Source organism: Phragmites australis, chromosome 12 (genome assembly GCF_958298935.1).
Source record: "Phragmites australis chromosome 12, lpPhrAust1.1, whole genome shotgun sequence".
In the NCBI taxonomy this organism is placed as follows: domain Eukaryota; kingdom Viridiplantae; phylum Streptophyta; class Magnoliopsida; order Poales; family Poaceae; genus Phragmites; species Phragmites australis.
In genome coordinates this window covers 16946697-16972497 of record NC_084932.1, presented here as the reverse complement: position 1 = coordinate 16972497, position 25801 = coordinate 16946697, and the positions used below count along the sequence as shown (strand labels likewise).

At 44.0% G+C, this 25801-nt stretch overlaps 1 protein-coding gene across 1 annotated transcript; it reads left to right on the top strand.

Moving 5' to 3' along the window:
* The first annotated feature begins 20355 nt into the window (after positions 1 to 20355).
* LOC133886968 (uncharacterized) lies at positions 20356 to 23057 on the top strand. The gene has a single exon (XM_062326880.1). The coding sequence runs from the start codon at positions 20602 to 20604 to the stop codon at positions 22744 to 22746; it is 2145 nt and encodes a 714-aa protein (XP_062182864.1). The 5' UTR covers positions 20356 to 20601; the 3' UTR covers positions 22747 to 23057.
* Positions 23058 to 25801: the final 2744 nt, after the last annotated feature.

Genomic DNA, 25801 nt, shown 5'->3' with positions numbered 1-25801 from the left:
CGAGAATAGGAGTAGTCATTAGCAGTTTCTTCATGGTTTGAAAAGCTCACTCAAACACACTCCCTTGCTTCAATTGCTTAGTCATTGGCTTGGCAATCTTTTAGAAATTCTTGATGAACCGGCAGTAATAACCCGCAAGTTTGAGAAAACTCCAGATATTAGTGATATTTTTGGGTTGAACCCAATTGAGAACCTCCTGCACCTTACTTAGGTCAACTGCAACACCACTTTCAGACAACACCTGACCCAGAAAAGTGACCTCCTTGAGCCAGAACTCGCACTTGCTGAACTTGGCATATAGTTGGTGAACTCGAAGGTGGCCAAGTACAACACGAAGGTGCTCTGCATGCTGTTCCTCAGTCTTTGAGTATATAACAATGTTGTCGATGAAAACCATGAAAAACTTATCAAGTTCCTCCATAAATACAGTGTTCATCAAATACATGAAGAATGATGGTGCATTCATCATGCCAAAGGACATGACGGTGAACTCATAAAGACCATAACGAATCAAGAAAGCTGTCTTTGGAATATCCTCCGGCTGCACCTTGATTTGATGATAGCCCAGTCTCAAGTCAATCTTCGAGAAAACCCAGGCACTGATCAACAGATTGGATAGAATATCGATCCTAGGAAGCAGATACTAATTCTTGATCGTGACCTCATTCAGCGGACCATAATCACCACACGTCCGCAGAGTACCATCATTTTACTTCACAAAGAGTGCCGGGCATCCCCAAGGTGAGGAACTCGAGCAAATGAAACCTTTTGAAAGCAACTCTTCAATTTGTTTCTTCAACTCGAATAACTCATTTGACGGCATCTTATAAGACTTCTTTGAAATTGGGACCATTTCGGGAAAAAGGTCAATTGAGAATTATACCGCTTGATCGGGCGGCATTCCTGGCAACACTCGGCCATGCTTGGGGACATTCATAGCTTGGGAGGCTTGCTGAGGGAGTTGAGCTGATAGTGACCGCTTTGGAGCAGTCACCACAGCTCCCGACTTCGAATACAGGCAATCACACGCATAATGCCTGACACCCACAGTTGTAGCATGGGCCGTTGGGGCCACCAGTCACACTCTCTTGAGAACTGGCGGGTCTTAGAGGATGTACTTGTGGATCGGAGAAGGATGGACATTGCATTATCCACATCAACCGTGGAGCAGTCGAAGCGGACATGTGAGATGGTGGAAGTTGACTCTCCGTGCACGTTGAGAACTCCCACCCATGGAAGGTGATGAGACCCTCTTGCATTTCTTCTTCTTCTTGTGGTTTTTCATCTTGAACTCCACCATGAGAGAGATGCTCACTAGTTTGTTGAAGTTGGTGAACTCATGCATTGACAACCGGTCTTGCATCTTGGAGTTAAGGCCATTCACAAAGTGGTATTGCCTCCGCTCATCGATGTTGACCTCATCCTGCGCATACTATGAAAGGTGGTTGAACACCTGCACATACTCCATCACCGATCTGCCTCTTTGCTTGGGGTCCACAAACTCCTACCTCTTGATTACCATAAGGCCCTTAGGAGTATGAAAGTCATAGAATGCCTGGAAGAACTCCGCCCAAGACACCCAGTGATTGGTGAGGTGATAGCTAGAAAGTTGGACCACCACATACCCACTGTGCCTTGGAGTTGATGGGTGGCGAATAGCACCTTCTTGTAGTCCTCGTACTAAAGGAGCACGAGCTTCTACTCGATGGTGTGAAGCTAATGATTAGCATCAAGAGGGTCCTTAGCATGCGTGAAGGTAGGCGGCTGAGTCCGTAGAAAATCCAAGAAGTCATCTTAGAGCCTGGCCCCACCTCCTCCATTAGGGGCTGTGTTGCATATGAGAGCCTACAAGAGCGCTGCATGGGCTTGCGGTTTTGTTCGATCTGCATCAGAACATCCTCCATACTTGATGGTGGAGGCGGGTTATTCTCATTGGAACCCTCAGGAAGGTCTTCGAGATTTTGGTAGGTTCTCATCCTATTGTGAAGATAAGATGAAGAGAGAAAAATCAAATTCTGACTTAGTATAATAGCAGTAGCTGGATATCATTTACTTGGACCCATAACACCGTGCATTTGAAAAAATGCATGCACATGAACTATAGGAAATGATAGTATGCTCGATTCCTATCTACATGTTTGTCACTCAAACGCATCTCTCCGCAACAAACATCAAGATCACAGGCATTCATAAATATAATAGTTTTCAATCATCACCCTTTGCGCTACCTTTTATTTCTCGGGCGAATGGTGCGAGTTGCACAAGTAAAGTAATTCAGCATAATAACATTTGGTTGATATTCATGAGTTGCTAAGATATGCTTGGATAGCATATTTGGTTTGATGCGCTATCATTAGTTAGGTATGATTATATTAGCGTGTTGGTTTTGCTTGGAGTTTGCGTGGTGTCATGTGAACTGATCTTGAGTCAAGTCGGGAAGGACTTGTGCTCGTACTCGATTAATATTTGATTCATGTGCAAGTGTTGCTCGAAGGAAAACATGGTCGATGATGGATTGACACAAAAAGTTCAGGGTGGAACCGAGGTTTAGCAACTAGGTTCAGGAGGAACTAAGGTCGTGATGATCGAGGATGTCATGCGGGACGTTCGAGCTGAGAAAACAATGCATATGGAGACAAAGCTTCATGATGGACGCAAGAGGCGATCTGATCGTGAGAGGATGTGAAGACTAATTCATATTCAAGTCGGAGCAGGCACGAGGGAATCGTGTGGTGACTAGACTTGAGATAAGAGTTAGTGTCAGAGACGAACTCTGACTTGGTTACGTATATGCATGTATGCATGGGAGATGTGCATGCATGATTATGTAAGAGTTGTTGGCTAATTAGCTTAATTAGCAGAAGTTGTTTGTCCTTTTGTGATTAGAGGAAGATAGAGACCAGATTGAATACGATAGAATGTTGTAGTTCGATTCGGTCACGTTTGTGCGTGTGGCTACCCTATGAATAGAGAGGTTTGTTGTATTGGGCGATAGAGTGCATAATAGGACAGCACAATGTAGCAGAGAGATAGAGAAAGTTGAGAGAGAGCTATTTTTGGATTTCATAGAAATCCTTGTTGGATGCTTTGAAGAGGCATCTTGTAAACTCATCTATACAATGAAAATGAAGTTTCTCTACATCGTTTTTACTAGAGCTTGTGCAATCTGTTTCGAGTGGAATACTGAGTATAAATCGAGTTTTGATTTGGGTGAGTTAATCTTTGAATTGGTTTCAGCAATCATTCACCCCCCCTCTGATTAGGTATTTTGTGCTTATTTGATCCCATTCAAGTTATATCAAATGGATGTGAAAAGTGCCTTTTTGAATGGTAAAATTATTGAACCTGTCTTTGTTGAGAAACCTCCCGGTTTTGAAGATCCTAAAATGCCAAATCATGTATATAAACTCTCTAAAGCTCTCTATTGTCTTAAACAAGCCTCACATGTGTGGTATTAGAGACTTAGAGATTTTCTTGTTTCGAAAGGCTCTAAAGTTGGGAAAGTTGATACTACTTTGCTCACTAAATCTATTGCAAATAATTTCTTTGTATGTTAAATTCATGTTGATGATATCATTTTTGGATCTACTAACAAAGATTTTTGTGAGAAATTTGGAGAAATGATGTCTAAGGAATTTAAAATGTCTATGATTGGAGAATCGAGTCTCTTTCTTGGACATCAAATGAAGCAACTCAAAGATGAGACTTTTATTTAGCCAATCAAAATATTTGAAGGATCTATTGAAAAAATTTGGTATGGAAGATGCGAAGCCTATGAAGACTCCTATTGTGACAAATGGTCATCTTGATCTCGATGAGGGAGGTAAACCGGTAGATTTAAAGCTTTATAGATCCATGATAGGTAGTTTGCTTTATCTTATCGCATCTAGGCCCAATATCATGTTTAGTGTGTGTATGTGTGCAAGGTTTCAAGCATCACCTAAAGAATGTTATTTGATGGCTGTTAAGCGTATTTTGAGATATTTGAAATACTCTCCTAGTATAGGATTTTGGTATCCAAAAGGTGCTAAGTTTGAGCTAATTGGATATTTGGATTTCGATTATGCGTGTTGTAAAGTAGATAGAAAGAGAACCTCTGAAAGTTGCCAATTTCTAGGTAGATCACTAGTTTTATGGTCTTTCAAGAAACAAAATTTTGTAGCACTATCTACCGCTGAAGCAGAATATGTTCCCGCGGGTAGTTGTTGTGCTCAATTGCTATGGATGAGGCAAACTTTTTTAGATTATGAAGTTAAATTCAAAATAGTGCCTCTTTTGTGTGACAATGACAGTGTCGTGAAAATAGCCACAAATTCGGTCCAATTCTCAAGAACCAAGCATATAGATATTCACGATCATTTTCTTAGGGATCATGTAAGCAAAGGCGATATCCTAGTAGATAGTGTGAGGACCGAGAACCAATTGGTGAACATCTTCACGGAACCTTTAGATGAGAGTCATTTTTGCAAATTGAGAAATGAGTTGTGATAGCTCAAATTGCTTAAGTATGTCATTAAGCATCATGAACATCATTAGCATCATGTTTATTGTTTGATGAAGTTTTGGCATGAAATCCAAGTTAAACATAAACTGTTAAAATCAATATTAATTGGTGCATTGTGAAGCATCTCACAAAGTTGACTCCCGTAATGAAATATAGGGCTAGAAACAATTTCAGAAATTAGTCTATGCAATGTGGTGAATATAAATGAATTTTCCCAAATTTTTGGGAATTACTTTGAAGGCATAAAAATTAACACAAATTAGAAAAGCTTGCATCTTTGGAGAATTTTAACTAAAAATTGGCTTAGGCTATTGGGGTCAAACAAGTTAAAATGGATTGCGCATGAATTATAGAATCCAACGAATTTTATCCCACAAATTTTGGAGGTTGGGAAGACCTTCATTTGGATCAGAACAGAGGGGAAGATCTTTTGCTTCTGTAAGGTACTGTTGATCACGGGCCACAGTCATCCTCTCCCTCTCACAGCTCACGTCGATCGCTGCTTTTTGTTGGCTCCTATGGCCGGCCATGGCATGGGCACCTTCCAGAGAGATTGTCGGCCCCCCTTATCCCCTCCCCCTCGTCCTCTCTTTCTCTCTCCCTCACACCTCTCTCTGCTCTGTCCCTCACATGGCAAAGCACGTGCACGCATGCCGCCGCTCAAATTCACTAGAGCCCTACCATCTAGAGCCCGCCTGGCCACCGAGAAGCTCGGAGGAGCTTTGTTTAGCTCTCCTTGCGTGATTCCTTGGCCGAATTTGCCCCCTCCGCCAAACCGTGCTCCCCACGCTCCTTCCTCTTCTCCGATGTATTTTCCCACCTCACCGTAGCTCCTCCATCCAATACAAAACTGCAATGAGCTTCCCCCTCCCCCATGGAATCTTTGGTGAGAACGCTTTTATCTGCGCTCGTCGCCGGCCGTGCCACCGTTAGGCTCCTCGATTGAGAGGTAGGCCGTTGTGTCCACATGCGTGTACTGATGCCGTTGGTGCCCTCAGCCGGCCGTTTTCATCGCCGTCGCCACCGGCAAGGCCAGGCAGAGCTAGTTGGCACCGATGTACTATGCAGCCAGCCTCCCGGCAATCTTGACCCGAGTCAAACGAGCCGGCCCCCTTTGTCAGCCATTGTGGCTAGAGTTCCCTAGGTGAAAAAGGGTTTTGGCCTTTTAATATTCGGATTAAATCAGAAACTGCAAAATTGGTTTATGGTTCAACTATTAAATTGGCTGAAACTTGTAAAATGCATAGAAAATCGAAAGTTGCTCTAAAAATTGTAAAACCAATTTTTTTAGGTTTGTATGATCATAATCTACATGTTAAAAATATTAGGAGCTGTGAAATATGTACTGGAATTTCTTTAGTTAATGAAGATGGATTTAAGCTTTGTTAATTCATAATTAATTATTGATAACTCAAAAATTGATGAGGTCAATTTTGTTAATACTATTTTGATATACCCTGTGTAGAAAAAATAATCACCTACATGTTAGATATGGTTAAATTCCTATTTAGGGTTAAGTTTTGTGTTAAGCTTAATTAATCCAAGAAATGATTAATTGTTAACGATAATTCAAACTAAGGAAAACTTTAATCCTTTAAAACTTATGCATGATGCATTGCATCTCCACTGTGTCCATACACTATGGAGTATCTGTCATTGCATGTCGTTCATGCTCATCATTGCATGCGTTTTTCAGTAGTGAATGATGGTCCGCAGCGTGACACGAGCGTGATTGAGGACAACGCCAGCCTTCTGCATTTCTATGAGTTTGTGTTCAAAGTATCGGCCAAACCCTGGAGCAGCAAGGCAAGCATCTAAGCATACTGCACCCTTTGATCAAATTGAATGGAATCTAAATTGATAAATTATGCTTTATGTATGTTGCATGTGTTGAGTCCAGTGTCGAGCTGATATTGGTAGAACGTATGTTGATGCATTGTCTCTACCTTGACTTATTGATGAATCCTTATCCTTGTAGCCTTGATGATATAGTTAATATCTAGCTTGAAGGATTATTCGAAATGCTTAGGTCCTTGGTAGAAGTTGAGCGATAGTGCTGCCGTTGTTCGCGAGCCTAGAGCTTAATCACTGTTCACAAATACAAAGATGAGGTTGAAATGAATGGTTGAGATGTGGGCGGTGTTAGGGGTATCTTCTGCCTAGGAGGAGTCCTCTGGGTAGTTCGGGAGAGGAGCCCGGATGCCATAGACCTCTTTGCATCATTTAAGGTTGTCTGTTGGTATAGTTGGCTCTAGCACTTTCTGTACTCATCACATGCTGATCTAATGGTAATATAAGCTGATTATCATATGCCGTGCTGACACTTGCCTTGCGGCTCTATGACATGTAAGAGAAAAAGAAAAGGAGAAGCAAGGTGTCGGGGAGCCGGAGCATGGCTGGGACTTGTTTCGCGGTAACCTCGGTGCTATAGGGCATGCAAGTGGTGGTTCCAGGTATGAGAAAGGTTGACACGAGTACCCCTTTATGTGTACTTTCATGAGTAGCACAAGCCAAATGGTTCTCGAGTCGTGTGGGTAAAGTTATACCCCTGCAGGGTGTAACAACATTTTGAAATACTATGGTCTTGATCATGAGCATGCTTCTGTTCATTTACATTGGTTGTAGAGTTTACAAATGTGGGATAAGGTTATTGTATGATGGAAATGGTCGGTGGATATTGTTGATGAGTTACTATTGTTCCTATACATACATGCTTAAGAATCTGTAATATGGTCTTTAATTACTCGCTCTTTCTTAAGCTATGTTGTGATGTACATGTTGGAAAAGCATGTGTTCTGATCTTGGGAATAAAACACGTGTCGGGACTATCAGGATGGCATTCTGGTTAATCATTAAGGTTATGATTATGAATAATGATCCTCCTGATGATTAATTAGAATATTATTTGGGCGGTTCCTCGCATGAGCTCAACATCATTGACTTCTCAAATGTCGCTTGAAACAATGGGCATATAATGTTTGTGCATTTACATATTCTAGTAATCATACAATAATTTACATGCTCATATTGCTTATGGTTATTTACTTCTTGAACATGATAAATTATTCAAATATTTCAAAGTTTTTTCATCTAAGTTTATGGTTGAATTATGTTGCATATGGTTCTATCTCATATATTATCTCTAAAGACCATAGGTTATCTCAGTATCTCGCTTCCTAGCTCAATTCTAAGAAGTTCTGAGTTTTCTAGTTCCAGCGGTTTGACCGCCAGAAGCCCGGTCAGATCGCCAGATCTATATAGAGAGTTTTCCAACCTCTAGACTCAAACGATTTGATCGCCCCTAGTCGTGATTTGACCGCAAACGCCTGATATGGACGAATTGTTTTCTCTCTTTATCTTCTCCTCCGGTCCCCATCTCACCAAACAGAATTTTCGTTTTCTCTCTCTCACGAACACGTGCTCTCGGTGCCAACTCAAAAAAAACTCAAATCCTTCATCCCCGGTTGATCCGAGCCCATCCCCGATCCAACCGTGGACTCCTCCGACATGTTTTCTCAATATTTTCTCAATTCCTTCCCTTTTTACCATTAATTTCAAAGCTTTTGAAGCTTAAGGTTTGAACGGTATGATCTATCACATGTGGCATGGATTTGAGATGAAACTTGTTGGAATAAGTTATTGCCATCTATATTATGTCTTTCTCAAAATTTGATCAGTTAGAACTTCATTTTCATCAAAATCCACCGTTTGGATCTGTCTGCGTGCTCACGGTCAGACCGCGGCCTGTGTCGGTCTGATCGCCAGCAGTGGCAGAATTTGTTTCTCTCACTATTTCATCATGCATCGTTTCTTTTCCTTGATCTACTTCCTTGTGATATCTCTTATGATCAGTGGAAGTGGAAGTGGCCTTGGGAAGAGGTTGAAAAAGATTGTGGCCGATTGAGGTAAGGCCAAGAAACGATTTGCGGAATCAGATTTTGAGGATGATCATCTGGACTCCGATTGGATGCCTTCTCAGGATATTGGTGAGGAAACCTCATCTTTTGTTGGTAATGTTGATCATGACATGAAATATACCAGTGATGAGGATCTTGAAATTAATCATCAATCTTATGTTAGGTATAGAAAATCTTGGACTTCAACTGAATATATTAGAGCTAGAAACACTTATCGGTATGCTCCAGATAATGATACTACTCAACCATATTTTTACACTATGGTTTAATAAGATGCTTTTCTATGGTCATCTTCTAAATAAGAAAATCTATGAACAAAAGTGGATTGATTGGGCGTGTGTGAGAAGTCAGCCTAGCATGGATGGTTTAGTTGATATCTTTCAAGAGCTAGGTCTTCATGAGTTTGTGAGCTTCAAATGTGATTAGAATGCAACTATCATTAGGTAATTTCTATGCAACAATTGATATTTCTAATGAGTCTCAGAAAATTGAGTGGATGACAGGGTCCAGAAAATTTAAAGCTTCCTTTAGGGATTTTGCAAGTGCTGTGAGAATCCCTTATGATGTGGTTTATGGCTCTATTTATATAAATGATGAACATTGCTTGTCACAGGATGTTTGTTGTCTCAAAGTCACCCTTGGGATAGTCACTAGGTTAAAAGTGCTACCTGCGACTATAAATAAAATAGTGAGAGCCACTTTTGCTCCAGAAAGTGGAAACAGTGATGTTATTTGTGATCATTATTGGAATATCATCAATCATGTCATGAATAGGAGGAAAATTGATGTGATTAAGTATATATTGAGGGCTATTGATGATATCACAGTGAGCATAACTCCAAATCTCTACTTTGCTCCATATATCATGTCCCTCATTCTTTTGAAGTCAAATTTCTACCAAACATATTGTGATATAAAACATAGGGATACAAGCCTTTCAAAGTGAATCCCCACATTATTCATAGAGTTCAAGGGGGTTAGGGTTTTTCTACAGCTCAGGGAGGTCAGGATGAGGAACCTCATCATTATGTTCCTCCTTAGGCTCAGCTAGCTCCAGAGCCTGTTCCTCCTATGTGGACACCTCTAGCTGGTTTCTTTGATCTATATGTGTTATTTATTCAGCAGGGTTTTTAGTAAAGATTGGATGCTTTTTAGGCAAACTTTGAGCAAACCTACTATCAGCCTACTCAGCAAGCCATAGCTCTCGCTCGTCAAGACATTGCAGTTTTGTATGCTCAAAACAAAGATTTGAATAAAATGTTTGATACTTTGTCTCTTGGACAGCAATGTCTTCAGCAATAGTTCAATACCTTCTCTGACCACTTCTACAATATCTATCTGAGGCCTCCTCCACCATATCCTTAGGATGATTAGATCTCTTTGGTACTTGATGTAAGTGGGAGAAGTTGGAAGAAGTGAGAAAGAGGGAGAGAGAAAGAGATAACCTATCATAATCTATCTTTTCATCTTTTCTATGCATAAGACTCTATCCTGCATGTAATGTGATGAACTATGTTGCATCTTTATTTCTTTTTTGGTTGCATGAGAACTATGTGATGGACTATGTTTAAGTATTGTAATATGATGAATTATGTTTATTTGGTTATCTCCATATTATTCTCTATCTATATGTTCTATCTTTGTTGGATGTCTTGAGGAAAATGTTTTGAATGACATATTTGTATTGGAAATCTCATTGATTATATCCTTTTCCTAGGATCCAAGAAATCAAGGTAAACTCCGCCAAATGTTTTATTAAAATCTATAACCTGTGCCATGTGTCTTCTCTTTAATCTTGAGTGTCACACCCTGATTTTTAGACTTCTCAAATTTCTAATTTTTTTCCAAGTTTAGATTATAGATTAAATAAATAGAATAGGAAAAATCCTATTTTCTAAATTCAATTCAACTTTGAATAAGGTTATTATTTTTGTGAATGCATTCATGATAATAAATAGGCATTTAGGTTTTATTTTGAGTTGTTGATTTTCTCTGGATTTTATTTGAGCTTCTTTGGAGTTTATTTGAATTCTTTTGAGTTAACATTTATTTCCAAAATCTGAAAAATGTTTTCATAAGTTCAAAATATTTTATTTTCTAAATGATTCAAAATGTCTGTTAGAATTTTCTAGAATTTTAGGCTTTATTTGATATTTTATTTGAATTTTATTTGCTTCTTCCTTTTTCTGAAATTCCTAAAACAAAATCCTAACCATTTCTCTAAGCCCAGGCCATCCCCTCTTTTCTTTCTTGGCCCAGTCCGATATCCTTCCTAAGCCCAGCTCACTAGTCAGCCCTCTCTCTCACTCCCCTCCACCCCTTTCCTGCGTAGGCCCAGTCACCCTGGCCCAGCTCGCCCACACCCTGCCTCCTCTCTGTCTGGACCACGCGCACCAACCGCCCATGCCGCATGCCCTTCTGCGTCTCCGCCAGATGGCACTCGAGCGCCTTCCTCCTTCATTCCACATTGCTGCCATGTGGGCCTACGCCCTCGTCGTCCTCGATGAAGACTCCGGCTGAGTCCAACTTGGACTCAATGTGCCGCCACCCTCCTTCTTGGCATGCATGCCCTGGACTCCTAGAACAACCGCATATAAATAGCACTGACATGCCCTCATCTCTTTTCATTGCAATTCATCGCACATGTGCCCTATCTCACTGAGATGCCAAAACCTAAGCCACCGAGCCGCCATTGCTGCTCCTCAGTTGTGCTTGCCAATCCACCACTTTCATTGTGGTGCCCTCACTGAGCCGCCAAGAAGCTCCGCCTTTTCCTCCTAAGCATGCTCGTGTACTCGCCATAGCTCATCGACCCCCAGAGACCCATCTCGACGTGTCCCGACTGTCGGCGCATCTTCTCACCATCGACCAACCATTGCGCCTCCTCCTCCTGGAGCTGACTGACACCCTAGGTGAGCTCAATGACCATGTCTCTCTCTGCTCCGTCGCTCGCCAGTGCAAATCATCTACCAGAGCGCTGTTCTGACCGTTCTCCGGCAAGTCCTCCATCGCACCCCGAGTCTCTTAGCTGTCCAGACTTCCTTCGCCGCCCAAAACCCGTCGGGAGCAAGCCCAACCATCTAATCCAAGATCCAAGGCCAAGAATAAATCATCCTCAAAACCCTTTAGCCACCAATAGAAATTTGCCACATGTCCACCATAATCCAGTCATCCATGCTTGCCATCTCAGCCGGCCACATCAGCAAGTTTTCTGACGTGTCATTCGAGTCAGCACCACATGTCAAGCCACGCTAGCACAATCCAGAACAGTCAATTGTCCAATCAGTAATTCATCTTTTCCAATATAAAAACAAATACAAGAATTCCATAAAATAGCTCTTTTGCAAATAAGGCCCTAGATCTTTGAACCTTCATAACTTCTTCATTTTAGCTCCGATTTGAGTGATTCTTGAGCTCAAATTTTTCTAAAATCATGATCTATCTCATGCAAATTTCTAATGGCAATTCCAATATCTATATAGTAGTTTTTCCTTATTAACATTTAAGTCTCTGCAACATGAAGAAATTATTTTGATTAGTAAATTTATGGCTGTCACAATGACATATAGGTGATGAACTACATGTCATTGTATCACAAACATGAGTTTATGATATTTGTAGGTCACACAGGTTATTGCTTCAATCAATCTTTTGTATCATTTAATGTGAAACTTTAACCCTAGTTCCTATTCTTAATCTTTCTTCGAAAGAAGTCCAATCAATTCAGTTTTTCTTGTCCAGGCCAATCAAAGATCTCAGTTTATCATTCTATTCCTATTCTTTTTGCAATCTGGAGTTCGTTTGGTGTTTATTCGATGTTGCCTTTTTTGTCAATAGAGTTCATGATTAGTCAACAACGCTTCGGATCTATTCGAAAGATTTCAAGACCAAAATTTCGACAACACTGAGCAGCATGTGGTAAAAGGCAAGTATCCTTGATCATCTAGAACCTATTTAAATGTTTTGTTTTAAAAATTGCATGCAGTGTCTATTAATTTCACAGCTAGTCACCTATGTTAGGGTTTATCTGGTTCTTCATTTACATTCTTTGGATAGAATTGCTTAAACATGCTTTTGGGATGTTGGGGAAGTGTCATATACATGTTTAGTGAACATATGCAATGGGGATGATGAGCTTGTTTTAGTAACATGGAACCCTAGGACTTAGGCAAGGATATGGTTTGATAATGGTGGTTCATATGGTGGGCTTATGGATACGTTCCAAGCATAGATGTTGGGTTTGGTTGCTTATTTTTCCTTGTTGGATAGTCTTTGCCCAAATATCACATATAAGGACCAGTTCGTGGAGAGACAACCCAAGAAATACCATACCAAATATGAGACCAATATGAGTAAGACTTAGCATATCAATTAGACACCTGGCTGGCATTCGTTGGAGTACCAGGACCTAATTGATGGACCATGCTTCATAGTGATCTCCTAGCGGCACACCACTAGCGTGAGTTAAGTGTCTTGCAAAGCAACACGGATATCACGACTCGTGGCTAAAAGTTGGACAACCTCTACAGAGTGCAAAACTATTATAATAGTCATGCCCGCGGTCATGAGAGACTTGGATCCTCACATGATTAGTTGGTTATGGGTTTGGTTTGGTGATGGTTAGTTGGTAATGGTTCTCGAGGTGGTTGTTCTCGGACAATAATGGTTTGGGTCATATGGGCATATTCACTTAATAACTACTTAAAACTTTTCAATTACATTACTATTTTCTTTACTTGCATTTATGCAAATATACCTTGTGTCAGCCTACTCTTGTTGTAAGCCTACATATCATTATCTTTCCCACACTTGCTGAGTACTCCATGTGCTCACCCTTGCTATCTCCCACAATACATATGTTGCTCAGTGGAAGACTTGAAGACTTTCAAGATGGCGACCTGGTGTACTAGGAGTGCGATCCCAGTCAGTGCCTGTGGAGTTGCTATGGTCGCCGATGCTTTTGTTCTGCTACCGTTGTTTAGTAACTATAGTTTGGTTAGTAGAGTTGTTTAGGTGAAGTCTTTGTGTCGGAGTTAAACGATTGTAAGTTAAAGTATTGCTTTTGTTACTTCACCTATGATGTATTTATATGTGTTAAACTTCTTGGGCGCACATAAGCCACACTTGGTTTTGTCCGTTAAAACCGGGTGTGACATTGGGAACATATGTAGGGGGAGCTTACCTTAACATGAGTTTTTGATAGCATTTATATCCTTAAATTTCATGTTCTTGAAATTCATTCTATGGAAACTCACCACCGAGTCTCCTTTATGCCACATGCTAAAAGTGGGCTTAAAACTTAATTCACATCACTTCTTAGTATTATTGTCATTAATTACCAAAAAGGGGGAGATTGAAGCATCTAGGCCCCTATTTCGTGTTTTGGTAATTAATGACAATAAGAAATTTATGAACTAACATGTTTATTTGAGTTATGAAAAGGTTAGTCACAAAGGTGTTGCGAAGCTAGAAGAAGCATGTATGGAAAATATAAAAATGGCTAGCCCAAGGCAAAGGTATAATTGTAGGGCATTTTCTTTTGCCGATAAAAGGAGAGTAGAGAAGAAAAATGACCGGATTGATAGGATAAGTGCCATACTATTAAGAAGGATTGATGTGCATTTACTTGAGACATCTAAAGTGACACAATTGCTCAAACATGTATTTCATATTGAGTGGAAAATTTAGTTTGACAGAAACCAAAGAAAGATGGCCTTTTAGTGTTTCTGAGTTGTAGCAGTCTGACCACCGGAACAGTCGGTCTGACCGCTGTGTAGAAAAGGCTATTCTATTCAAGTTTCAAGTGTCGTGGTCTGACCGAAGGGCCTTGCCTGTCTGACCGCTGTATAACCATGTTTGAGATGTGTTCGGACGTCAGTCTTAGTCTAACCATGGTGCGGCTGGGTCTGACCACCTAGGAACAAAGGGGTTTAGACCCTCTGCCCTGGCTGGCGGTCTGACCACTGACCATGGTCGGTCTGACCGCCTAGGTACATATAGTTTTGGTACTCTGTTCCCTGCTCATGGTCTGACTGAGAAGGTTGGCAGTTGACCCCCAACCAGTGTTAGAAGTAATCATCATGACTTTATAGCTGTTGAACGGCTGGTGGTTTGACTGCCAGTTGACATGCAGTCTGACCGTTAGTGTCACAGAAGTGTCAAATCAACAGAAATGGTCACATTTTGGAGTATGGTCTATATATAGTCGCTTGGCTGGTTCAAGGGAGGATGATAGCACTTCACTATAACTCATTTGAGCTCTTGCCTTCCTTCTCTTCCTCTCTTGGCTTAGTGGTTGCATTTTTGAGTGTGTGGGAGTATCTAGTGCATAACTTTGAAGTGACCCTTCAAGCAAGCGTCATCAACTTGTTACTATTGGAGGTTGCCACCTCCTAGATGGTTTGGAGGTTGTTGCGCTATTGAGCCCTTCAAAGAAGATTGTGAAGGAGTCACGATGGTGATTGTGAGAGGTTTTGAGCACACCTTGCCAGAGAGGCAAAGTGCTACTCTAGTGAAATCGAGGTATTGAGTAGTTCTTGTTCTATTCTGGCTTAAGATCAAGTTGCTCGGTGTGAGACTATTCTCGTGTGAGAATTGGATACTTGATAGAGAAGCGGTTAGAAGTTTGAACTCACCTCAATGTGGATTAGGGGTTATCGGCAAATCATCGATACCACGGGATAAATTTTGTTTGTCATCCTTTGAGCTATTTACTTTTGTGCAATTTATTTTATGCAATTTATCTTCCTAGAATACAAATTATTGCATGTCACCCTAGGATTACAAACCTTGACATAGCTCTTAGTTGTTTTCATATTGCTCTAGTTATCTTTAGTTTGTTTCCGTAAGTTTGATTGATCGCTTAGCAATTAGTTTTACTCTTATTCACCCCGTCTCTAGTGGGCATCCTAGATCGTACACAGACTCCAGATTACTTTGCCTTCGGAGCCTCGCGGCGGCTAAAGGCTGAGGGGGTCACAGGCTCCCTGCCTCGACCCACTCATCAGCTTTGCCTCGCAAACCGTTGCCATGCTCCAGATGGCTCTGTCTCCGGAGCCTCACGGCAGCTAAGGGTCGAGGGGTTCGCAGGCTGCCTCCCTCGGCCCACTCGTCAACTTCGCCTCTAGCAGCATGTCACGTGGCTTTGGGTCGCTTTGCCTCCGGAGCCTCATGGCGGCTAAGGGCCAAGGGGTTTGCAGGCTGCCTTCCTTGGCCAACTCATCGACTCCTCCTCCAGGAAATCGTCACAATCCACCAGATGGCTCTGCCTCCAGAGCCTTGCGAAAGAAAAGGGTCGACGGGGTCATAGGCTGCCTCTCTCGGCCCACTCATCAGCTTCTCCTTCGACAAACCTTCGCTAGACTCCAGATGGCTCTGCCTCCGATGCCTTGCGGCAGCTAAGGGTCGAGGGGGTCACAGGCTACCTCCCTCGGCCCACTCGTCAGCTCCGCCTCTGGCAAACCATCACCATGCTCTGGATGGCTTTGCCTCCAGAGCCTCACAGCAGCTAAGGGTTGAGGGGGTCATAGGCTGTGGCCCACTTGTTAGCTTTGCCTCTGGCAAACTCTAGATGGCTCTGCCTTCGGAGCCTCGTAGCGGCTAAGGTTCGAGGGGGTTGCAGGCTACCTCCCTCGGTCCACTTTTTAGCTCTGCCTCTGGAAAACTATTGCCATTATCCGGATGGCTCTACCTCTATAGCCTCGTAGCGGCTAAGGACCGAGGAGGTCGTAGGCTACCTCCCTCGACCCACTAATTTGCATTTCCTCTAGCAAACTGTCCCCAGACTCCAGAGACTCACAACCTCTAAGGGAAGAGTGGGTCATAGGGTGCCTCCCTCGGCCCACTCATCGGCTTCGCCTCGAGCAAACCGTCCCCATGCTCGTGATGACTTGGCCTCCAGAGCCTCGCGGTGGCTAAGCGCCGAGAGGGTCATGGGCTGCCTCCCTTGTCCCACTCATCAGCTTCACCTCCGGCACCCGCCAAAGGGATCGCATAACAGCCAATCAACATAGCTGCATAAACCAACCAATACGAGAGAAGGCATACTAATATTAAGTGAAAGTCCACTCTGCGTAACATAGAGGCCGAAATGGAATAATGTACGGCCCATCACACGGTCACTCAAGTCGCCGGCTTCGCCTCCCGCGATCGTTGGAGGGCTCTGCATGGATGGTCGTGAGTCAAAAATCTAGTATGAATTTAGAGTGAGAGTTTGCACTAGCTTCGGATAGAAAAGAGGGCTCACTACTCCCACCGCCAAACAACCGTGGCATGCGAAGAGGCCTAGGATGGTACCGCAGTAGGGATAGAAGGCACATAAAACACATATCTGGCCACCTATTCGGGGGATCGCCCACATTTTGATCCGAGGAAAGACATCAAGTAGTTCCCAAGGATTCAGTTTCATTACTAATAATCTGCACATCTAAAGGATGTTTACAAAGGGGGAATTGATGAATGAAAAACAAATCTTAAGAGAGCAATCCAAGTGGAGAAAGAGTACAAGGTGATGATCAAGGATGCTCCAAGCCCTATCAGTGGCACATGTCACGACAGATGCGCTTCGTTTGCGACCTACCACTATGGAAGCTAATACAGTCGCCGATCCCTAAATCATAAGAGGAGGAGGAGGAGGACGGAACAAGCTCCGTTGTGGCTCTGTTTCCGTCCCCCTTGACCTTTTACTTCTCCACCTTGACTGTCTCCTTCTTCACCACCTTCTCCTCCACCTCAATCTCTCTCTCCGGAGAATCCTTGACAACCTCCTCTTCATCATCAAAGATGTGAATGGTCTCAAGTAGAGCAACCGCTTGGTCCATAGACCGAGATGAAGCAATGGGTGGTAGGGCCCTTTGCAACGAGGGAAGTACAATGGTCGCTGGCTGTAATCTTGCAAACACTGGCGCCGGTGCTAAGGGTGACATCACTGTTGAGATCATCAACATCTTCGACAATGAGCAAAAAAAAGACGCCATGATAAGTCAAGGAGAACTGCTCTCCTACATAATTGGTGACAAATCAACGGAGCAAACCTTGACTTTATAGAAGGGCCAGCTAGTTGCATGCGCCTAGGGAAGGAAGTGGAATCACCATAGGCATCGATTCGTGGCAATTCAAATTACTCCCATAAGGGACCTGTGGTCACACCCTAGTTGATCCCGGACCACGTGGTGTCATCCTACGGTGGCACTTGGACTTTTGCACACATATCTCGTCACATTTATGAGACGAGCACCTTTCAGCGTATGACAGAGTTATGGTCATAGAGCCCCAAGCAAGACTGTGCATGACCTTGTTAGGTGCACCACCATTAACTAAAGGGCTTGTGACCGCACCCCGGTTGACCATGTCCACATGGCGGCACCCTACGGTAGCACTCTGGGTTCCCATGCACACGTATCATCGCATTTATGAGATGAGCGCCTTTCGGCGCATGCAAGAGTCGTGGTCATAGAGCCCCAAGAAAGACTGTGCATGACCACACCCCGGCTGAAATATGTGCACATGGCGACACCCTACGGTGGCTCTCTAGGTTCCCGCGCACACGTCTCATCGCGTTCATGAGTCGAACCCCTTTCTCCGCATGAAAGAGTCATTGGCGCAAGGCCCCAAGCGAGACTGCGCTTAACCCAGTTAGAGACATTATTGTTTCCACACGCCATCAGTACTTACCTCGAGGACAAAGAAAAAATCTTGCCTCCACGCATAACCCCTGCTACAACGGCTCAAGTGGCAAGAAGACTTACCATCCAGAAAGTTGAAGGGCGCATTCTGGCCTCCACACGGACTCCAAAACATGATGCCTCTATTAGCATCACAATGGCCTTCAACCTCGATGCCACCTACACCACCGAGCCTCGCCATCCCCATGTAGGTCTAATATCGTCGCTCATGATTATCACCGAAAGACTCCTATACGGATAGAGGGTACGACGTGAGGTATCCAGACTACGGGGATGGGCTACAGTTAGTTCCTTCTACATCCGCTCACCCTCCTTACCTCGGTCCAGCAAATGAGGGGGTACTATTGGGGGAAATACCTCAGCCTGTAGATATGACTAAAAAGGTCACCACCAGGAGCTACGTTGGACCCCTTGGGTTTCAACTCTACAGAAGAAAGCCCATCTTTCGGAGACCGTGGGTCCCTTCGAAAGCTACCCCCAAAGACGAGAGAAGAAGTCGTCCTCTACGAGAGGGTGAGGGGCGTCTCTAGGGACCCTCAACACCCTTGGAGACACTGCCTCCCAGAGCCCCTATCTCCTAGAGCCCTCGACACCTCTGGAGCCATCGCCTCCCTGAGCCCCTGTGTCCTGGAGCCCTTGAAGCCTCCGAAGCTACATCCTCCCAGAGCCCTAGTCCCCTAGATCCCTCGACACCCCTGTAGCCACAGCCTCCCGGAGCCCTCCGATTTGGTGTGGAGCGGTGACAAGGAGCTTGTACGGGGACGCAAAGACCTTTATCTTGGTGGCTCAAACTCCGAAGTGAAGACGGTGGCAAGTGACCAAAAGAGAGGCTTGTGGTGAGACCTTGCCTTGGTGGCTTAGTGGCTCAACCTACTTGAGGCCTAGGTGGCTCAAAGGCCGTGATCGGATGCCGTCCGGGAACATATCCTTGGCGGAGCTCTAATGTGGACTAGGGGAATGTTTATGTCATCGATACCACGTGATAAAAATCCCTTGTGCCGAGTTTGTCCTCTGTATCTTATTTGTGTTCCCGCATTTACATACTTATAACTTACCTTTGTGCATTTATATTTCTTGAGTAGTTTGCTAGGTTTAGCTATATGTTACAATTCTTTTTAACAGTAGTGTAAACACACTAGATAAACCAAAAATATATTTATATAGAAATTAATATGGATTTATCTTGTGAAGTTTTTGGACTCGATTAGCCTTAAGTGTTCTAATTCACCCCCTCTTAGGATGTCACCGATTTTCTATCAGGTTTTTATACAGGTACAGACCTCTCTGAGTATAATAACCTACCTGAAGCCTATGTGGCTTGACGGCTTGACCTACTTGAGGCCTAGGTGGCTCAAGGGTCATGATCGGGTGTCGTCCGGGAGCTATAGCTTAAATGGCTGCTCTAATATGGATTAGAGGTGATAGTTATGCTATCGATACAATAGGATAAAAATCCATTGTGTGCGTTTGCTTTCCCTACCTTCTTTACGTTTTCGTATTTATATTCTTATTATCTATCTTTGCATGTTTATCTTTCTAAAGTAGTTTGCTAGATTGATTATATGTTGTAAATATTTTTGGACGGTAAAGTGTCTCTAGATGGACATAGAGCATATTTAAATAGAAATTAATATAGGGTTTATCTCTGAAGTTTTTAGAGTCGATTAGTTTTAGGTATACTAATCTATCCTGTTTTTAGGATATCACCGATCCCTACACAACCAAACACATTCACATAGTCATTGTATCTGCTCATGCAAATAACCAAATACTCTTCTTTCAGAGTTACTATATCTACTTAGCTTACTTCACTCATCCTAAGATATATCGTGCAGCTCTTAGAAAATCCATAAAAACAACTAAATACATCCATGCCTTTGAGCTACGCAACCAAGCACGGCAACCTGAAGCATGGCAAATGTAAAGACCGAAAGCAAAAAGTCAAGGAAAAAAAGGGAAAGGTGAACTACATCCTAAAAATGCACCGTTGTACCGCATTCAGCAGTCGTAATGTCGCAATTTGTACAAATTTATCTTGCTTCACTGGCCACCGACAAAATTGGACATGCATTCTCAATGATAGAGTTTTAGGTATTCACCTCTAGGGTGGTGCCAATAATGGATCGGCGGTCCGAATTACGCACAATAGAGAAGTTGGCGGTAATCTAAACCGGATTTCACGACCAAATCACTACAGGAATTCATATCAGCTGCAAAATCACTGCTAAACCCCAGCCCCCATCCTCCCCTCTGCTTTACCCATCTCTCTCTATACCACCAACTCCTACACTCCCACGCCTCTTCTTCCCCTTCACCTCTCAGTCCCTCACTCCATGCCAAAGACCACAACAGCAGATCACCCCAAGCCATCGCGCCTCCTCCCGCATCCATCCATCCAACGCCGGAGCACGCGCGCGTACAGGTAGCTAGCGGACAAACCCGACACACGCCGTCGCCAAGCGAGCAGAGCACGCAAGCAAGGAGGAGGAAGACGACAATGGCGGCGCAGGCCCAGCTGCGCGCCACCGACAGCGGCGGCGGCGACAAGGACAGCGACGGCTTAATAGTGGCCGTGTCCCTCTGCTTCCTGCACGACCTGCTCGGCGTCGTGGCGTTCCTGGCCTGCCACCCGCTTCATGCGGCCTACTTCCTCTTCTTCGCCCGCCACCTCCTCTCCCTCGCCTCATTCTTCTACCCGCTCCTCGTCTCCACGGCCCTCCTCCTCGCCGTGCTTGTCACCGTCGGCCCGTACATCGGCGGCGCGGAGTGGCGGGGGGTCAGGTCCCTCGGCAGGACCTGCGGCATTGCCGTCGCCGCGCTCTGCGCCGAGCTCCGGCCGGAAGGAGCAGGCGGAGACGTTGCCAGTCTGGTCGGGCAGCTCTGCTCCTTCGTCCTCGGCCCCGGCGACGCCGCTTCCGTTCTCCGCGTGGGCGAGATCATGGGTGAGCTTTGCGATATTGGTGGTTCTTGCTTTGTGCTTGAGGAGAAGAGCTTGTTGTTACTAGGTGGTGACGAGTGCAAGGAGCTTGCATTTCAGCTCCCATTGATGGATGGTTGCATTAATGAGAAAAGCTTCTTAGATCATGAGGATTTTGGTGATTTTAGGGATGAAATTGATGACAAAGTTGTGGTTTCCGAGGATTTGAAGGGCTCTGATTCTTTAGCAGAGCAATGTTGCCCAAGTGAGACAATATTTGTGCAAGAAATAGAAGCAGAGGATGTCATTCAGGATCAGCGGTTGATCTTGTCAGGCATGGAAGAGATCAGTGACGGTATTGAGGAGAAAAGACTGGAGTGTGATCCTGTGTCAGTGGAGATCAAGAAATGTGAGCCAGTAGAATCAATGGAGATCAAGAAATCTGAGCCAGTAGAATCAATGGAGATCAAGAAATATGAGCCGGTGGAATCAATGGAGATCCAGAAATGTGAGCCTGTGAAACCTGTGGAGGTCAAGAAATTTAAGCCAGTAGAACCAACGGGGATCAAGACACGGGAGCCGGTGAAACCTCATTCTTCGATTGCTCAGCGCATCAAACTATGGGAAGCACAAGTGTCTGGCAATTTCAAGCCAGTTCTTGAGGAAAAGGAAGACAGTTCAGTGGAATTCAGTTTGGAGAATGGGTCACTCAGGGATGTGAAGAAACAAGCGCAATTCGAGACTGATCCTTGCGTCGAAAAATGTGGCAGTGAGCAGGAAGCTCAAGAGCTTGCTTCCGTTGAACAATCTGTGGAACAACAGCAGGCACAGGCATTTGTGGATGTGAAGGAATGTGTGCACCCGGAGACTGAAACTTTCGCCGGGAAATGCAGCCATGACGTGCAAGCTGAAGAGACAGGCATTGTCGCACACACCGAACAAGAATTTCAAGAACAAGACTGCCAATATGCACACTTGAAGACCAAAACTTCTGCCGAGAAATGCAGCCAAGACACGCAAGCAGAAGAGAGTGCCCCTATTGCACACGCTGAAATAGAACTGCATGAGCAAGGCTGCAAAGATGCGCAGCCTGAACCAGAGCTGCAAGAGCAGGAGTACAAAATTGCGCGATCTGAACAAGAACTGCAAGAAAGGGAGGAGTACAAGGACGTGACAGAATCTCCAGTCATGTGCAACGAGAGGGAGAATTCTCTGAAGTTTACATCCATCGCCGGCCGAGTGCATTCGAGGAGCTCATCGGAGAACCTTGTCAGCGAGGGGTCGCCGCTGCCAAAGGAGAAGGAGTGGAAGCGGACCCTGGCGTGCAAGCTCTACGAGGAGCGCATGCAGCTCAGGCTCTGCCGCGACCGCGCCGTGGTCGAGGGCAGTGACAACATGGACATGCTCTGGGAGGCCTACGAGGTAGGCAGCGGTAGCAACGGCAGAGGTGTGAAGCGTGGTACCGGCATTGTGAAAGGCGATGCCAAAAAACAAGATGAATTTGTTGAGGAAGGTGACGGAGAGGAAGAAGAAGATGAACATGACAATGAAGGTTCAATGAAGCAGCTGTGCTGCCTTCAGGCTCTGAAGTTCTCCACCAGGAAGATGAACTTTGGAGGTGGCAAGCGTAGCCTGGCCAAGATCACAAAGGTCCTGAAGAGGATGACCGCGTTGTCGAGGGTCGGATCACAGCGCAAAAGACCGGATGAAGGTCAGCAGTGGTGAATTGATGGCCAATGGCCTGAATATAGAATTCCTGTTCTGTCACTGTACTTGTTGTGCTCCTTTTAATCATTTGTTTTTTTTTCTATTTGTGTATATATGATATATATACCCAACGGTTTCAGAGAGATTGGGGTAATTACAGGGTTGTCACTTGACCTGCAGAATGTAATAAACCTTAATCTGGTGTGTGCAGTTGTCATGCTTTCAGTAAATGTCATGTCTCGACTGACAATTGAAAAGCATTAGTGTGATGCTCAAATTTCGAATGCGGCCTACCAATTCTCTATGTTTCTTTGTTTTCCTGTTTTTGCTTTTGAGCCATGAACCCACTTCAATGAACAATGACTGGCACATGATTTGTTCAGATTCAGTTCTTCAGAGGCCAGGTTGGTACTATAACAAATGACAATGTTGTCTTGATGGAGATGTAGATTTCAGGACATTCTGCACAGGGGTGGAGCTAGGGTTTTTTTGGTGTCACAGGCACACTTAAAATTTCGAAATGTCAGTACAGATTAGTTATTTGTTGAGTAAAAATTCGTAGATGCCAGTACATATTAGTGTCATAGACACAACTAAAATTCTCATATAGTGGATGTTCTAGCTCCGCCACTGATTCTACAGAAGGCATATTGATTGTCCTGCAATCTTACATTCCAGAAGCACAATAATTCTGCAATCTTACACATGCAGTGGTTTTGCTTGCTGGACTTGGGACTAAACTGAAGATACCAACTCCACCTCCTTCTGCATGCATGCCCAATTGCAATAATTCTGCAGCAACAAAAGGGAGCATGGCACAGAACAGACCACAGAGGGAATCAGGGACCAATTTTGTTCTTCCTCCCTACTCTTATGTGCGGCCCTGCCTGTCCTTCCTTTTGGAGGCATCCTCTGTTGCAAGGAAGGCCTTTTCTTTTCCACTCCAGGCCCAGTTCTGAGGGGTGAAGAACTGTGCTTGCTGACAGTGCACACTGCATATAGCTGAAACAATTGCATGGCCTTAACATTATCATCTATGATGGGCCTTCGGAAAAGCTTATTGTCAAATGCCAATCCAGAACAATATTGTTTTTAATTTGTATTTCCTCGTCTTTCTACAATTCTCCTGTCTAGCGCCTCCACCACCATGCCCATCTCGCACGCCCTGCACAACATTAACATCAAATCCAAATGTTGAACTGCATGTATTACAAAATGTATTGATATAATGTTCTCTATATCTACTTAGTGTTCTTTTGAAATTCTATTTTATTGGTTTTTTAGATTGCAATGCTGCAACTTAGCTACATTTGTATCAGAGCATGATAGAAAGAATACAATTGTCACAATAAACGATGGTAGTGCTGTTGGTGTCGATCTTGGGCTAACCGAGAGACCGAACCTAAGGAGAGTCGAACTCCACGATGTGCCCTGATTGGGGGTGCCTAACCGACAATTGGTTAAGGTCTCCAGTGGACCAACGCTACAAAAGGGAAGGGGTGACTGGCGTCTAGGTGTGGTCCAACGATCTCCTAGTCTCTCTCTCACCCCCAACAAACTCAATCCCGATCGATCACTCGCTGGTGCCCATGGGAAGGCCGACGCCCTTTGCAAGATGACGACACCGCCAACTTTCTCCTAGTGTCCACTATATCAACCTCATTGTCAAGCAGGCGATCGACCACACACCGGCCACATCTACATCGACTACGTGAAGACCCAATGGCCTCCTCTTCCATTGACGGTAAGTTGAGCCCTAATTTATTTGATATTAGGTGTTCATGCGTTAGGCAATTCATATCAGATCTAACAATGGTATCAGAGCCTAATTGCCCTAATTCATGAACCCTAAGTACGATAGAGTTAGAATTAGTCCTTGTTTTACCCTTAATTAAGGTCAAATTATTCATGTTTAGTCTCGGGTTAATCCACATTACACATGTTTAGTTGCAAATTGATGATCTCTAGACTTGGATCAGTGCATTCTCCATATGGATCCGCTAGAAGATGCGATCGGGACCCTTACCTTTCGGATGTTTTAGTTGTCATCGCCGCTTCACGGTTAGCTCCTGTCATCTTCCCTGCGGCCAGAGACCCACTTGTCATCATCGCCCTTGTGCGCGTTGGCAAGGTAGAAGAAGCTCAGCAGCCCCACACCGTGGACCTTGACGTCGGGGATTCCCTCACCCTATTGTGGGCTGCCTTAACGTGCCACCAATCATCTGCTCGATGGAGCCGTGTGCCACCTCGGTCACAAGCACACATCGGCGAGAGGGCCCGTGGTGGCACCTCCTTTTTTGACGACGACATCCCGTGCCACCGCTCTCTATCGCTCGCATGTTACTCGGGGAGAGAATGATGGGATGAGCTGGGGTTAGGGTTACGGCGGCGTTGGAGCCGGTTTTGTTCTGGCGAAAAGCGTGCTTGCCCGTCAGATGACGATCAATGGCTGGCATCTCTCCAGATACGTAGTAGGGCTGCCGGGGAAGGGGCCGTTTGCGACAGAGATAATGGGCTGAACTGATTTTAGATAAGTTTGGGTAGTTGTCCCGGCTCGTTAATAATTGGGTTGGCTTTATGTTTTTAGACAGATTAGCATTTGTTCAATGCTTTTCAATCAAGTTTTATTTCATGTTTTATTATAAGACTATAAATTAATGTTTATTGCCCAAAATAATGATGTTTCTGCTGCAAATTAAGTGATGTCTCTAATTAAATGGAACCAGCACGAAGTCTAATTAGAGCATTTTATGATGGTATTTAATTATATTCTAACCAACGTTGTTTATAATTATGTATCATTAAGTTGAGCTATAGTTATTATTTCATTTTCTACCCAACAGTGATACCGATTAGAACAATAAATTTGCATATTGTTAACCAGACAAACATAGGGTTAATTACATGCATTATATGATGTTTTTCACTAATGTTTCATGTTTTAACTTCAGCTACCAACACCTCCAACATTGCCAGCAGCATTATTAGCGGCATTGAGCACTAAATGGGAACAATTTCCCATCTTGGAAAGAAAGGATTAAAGTTGTGCTCAACATTCTCGATCTCGATTATG

What these genes read in the sequence shown, in the direction of transcription:
- LOC133886968 (XM_062326880.1), top strand. Translation starts at nt 20,602, where the DNA reads ATGGCGGCGCAGGCCCAGCTGCGCGCCACCGACAGCGGCGGCGGCGAC.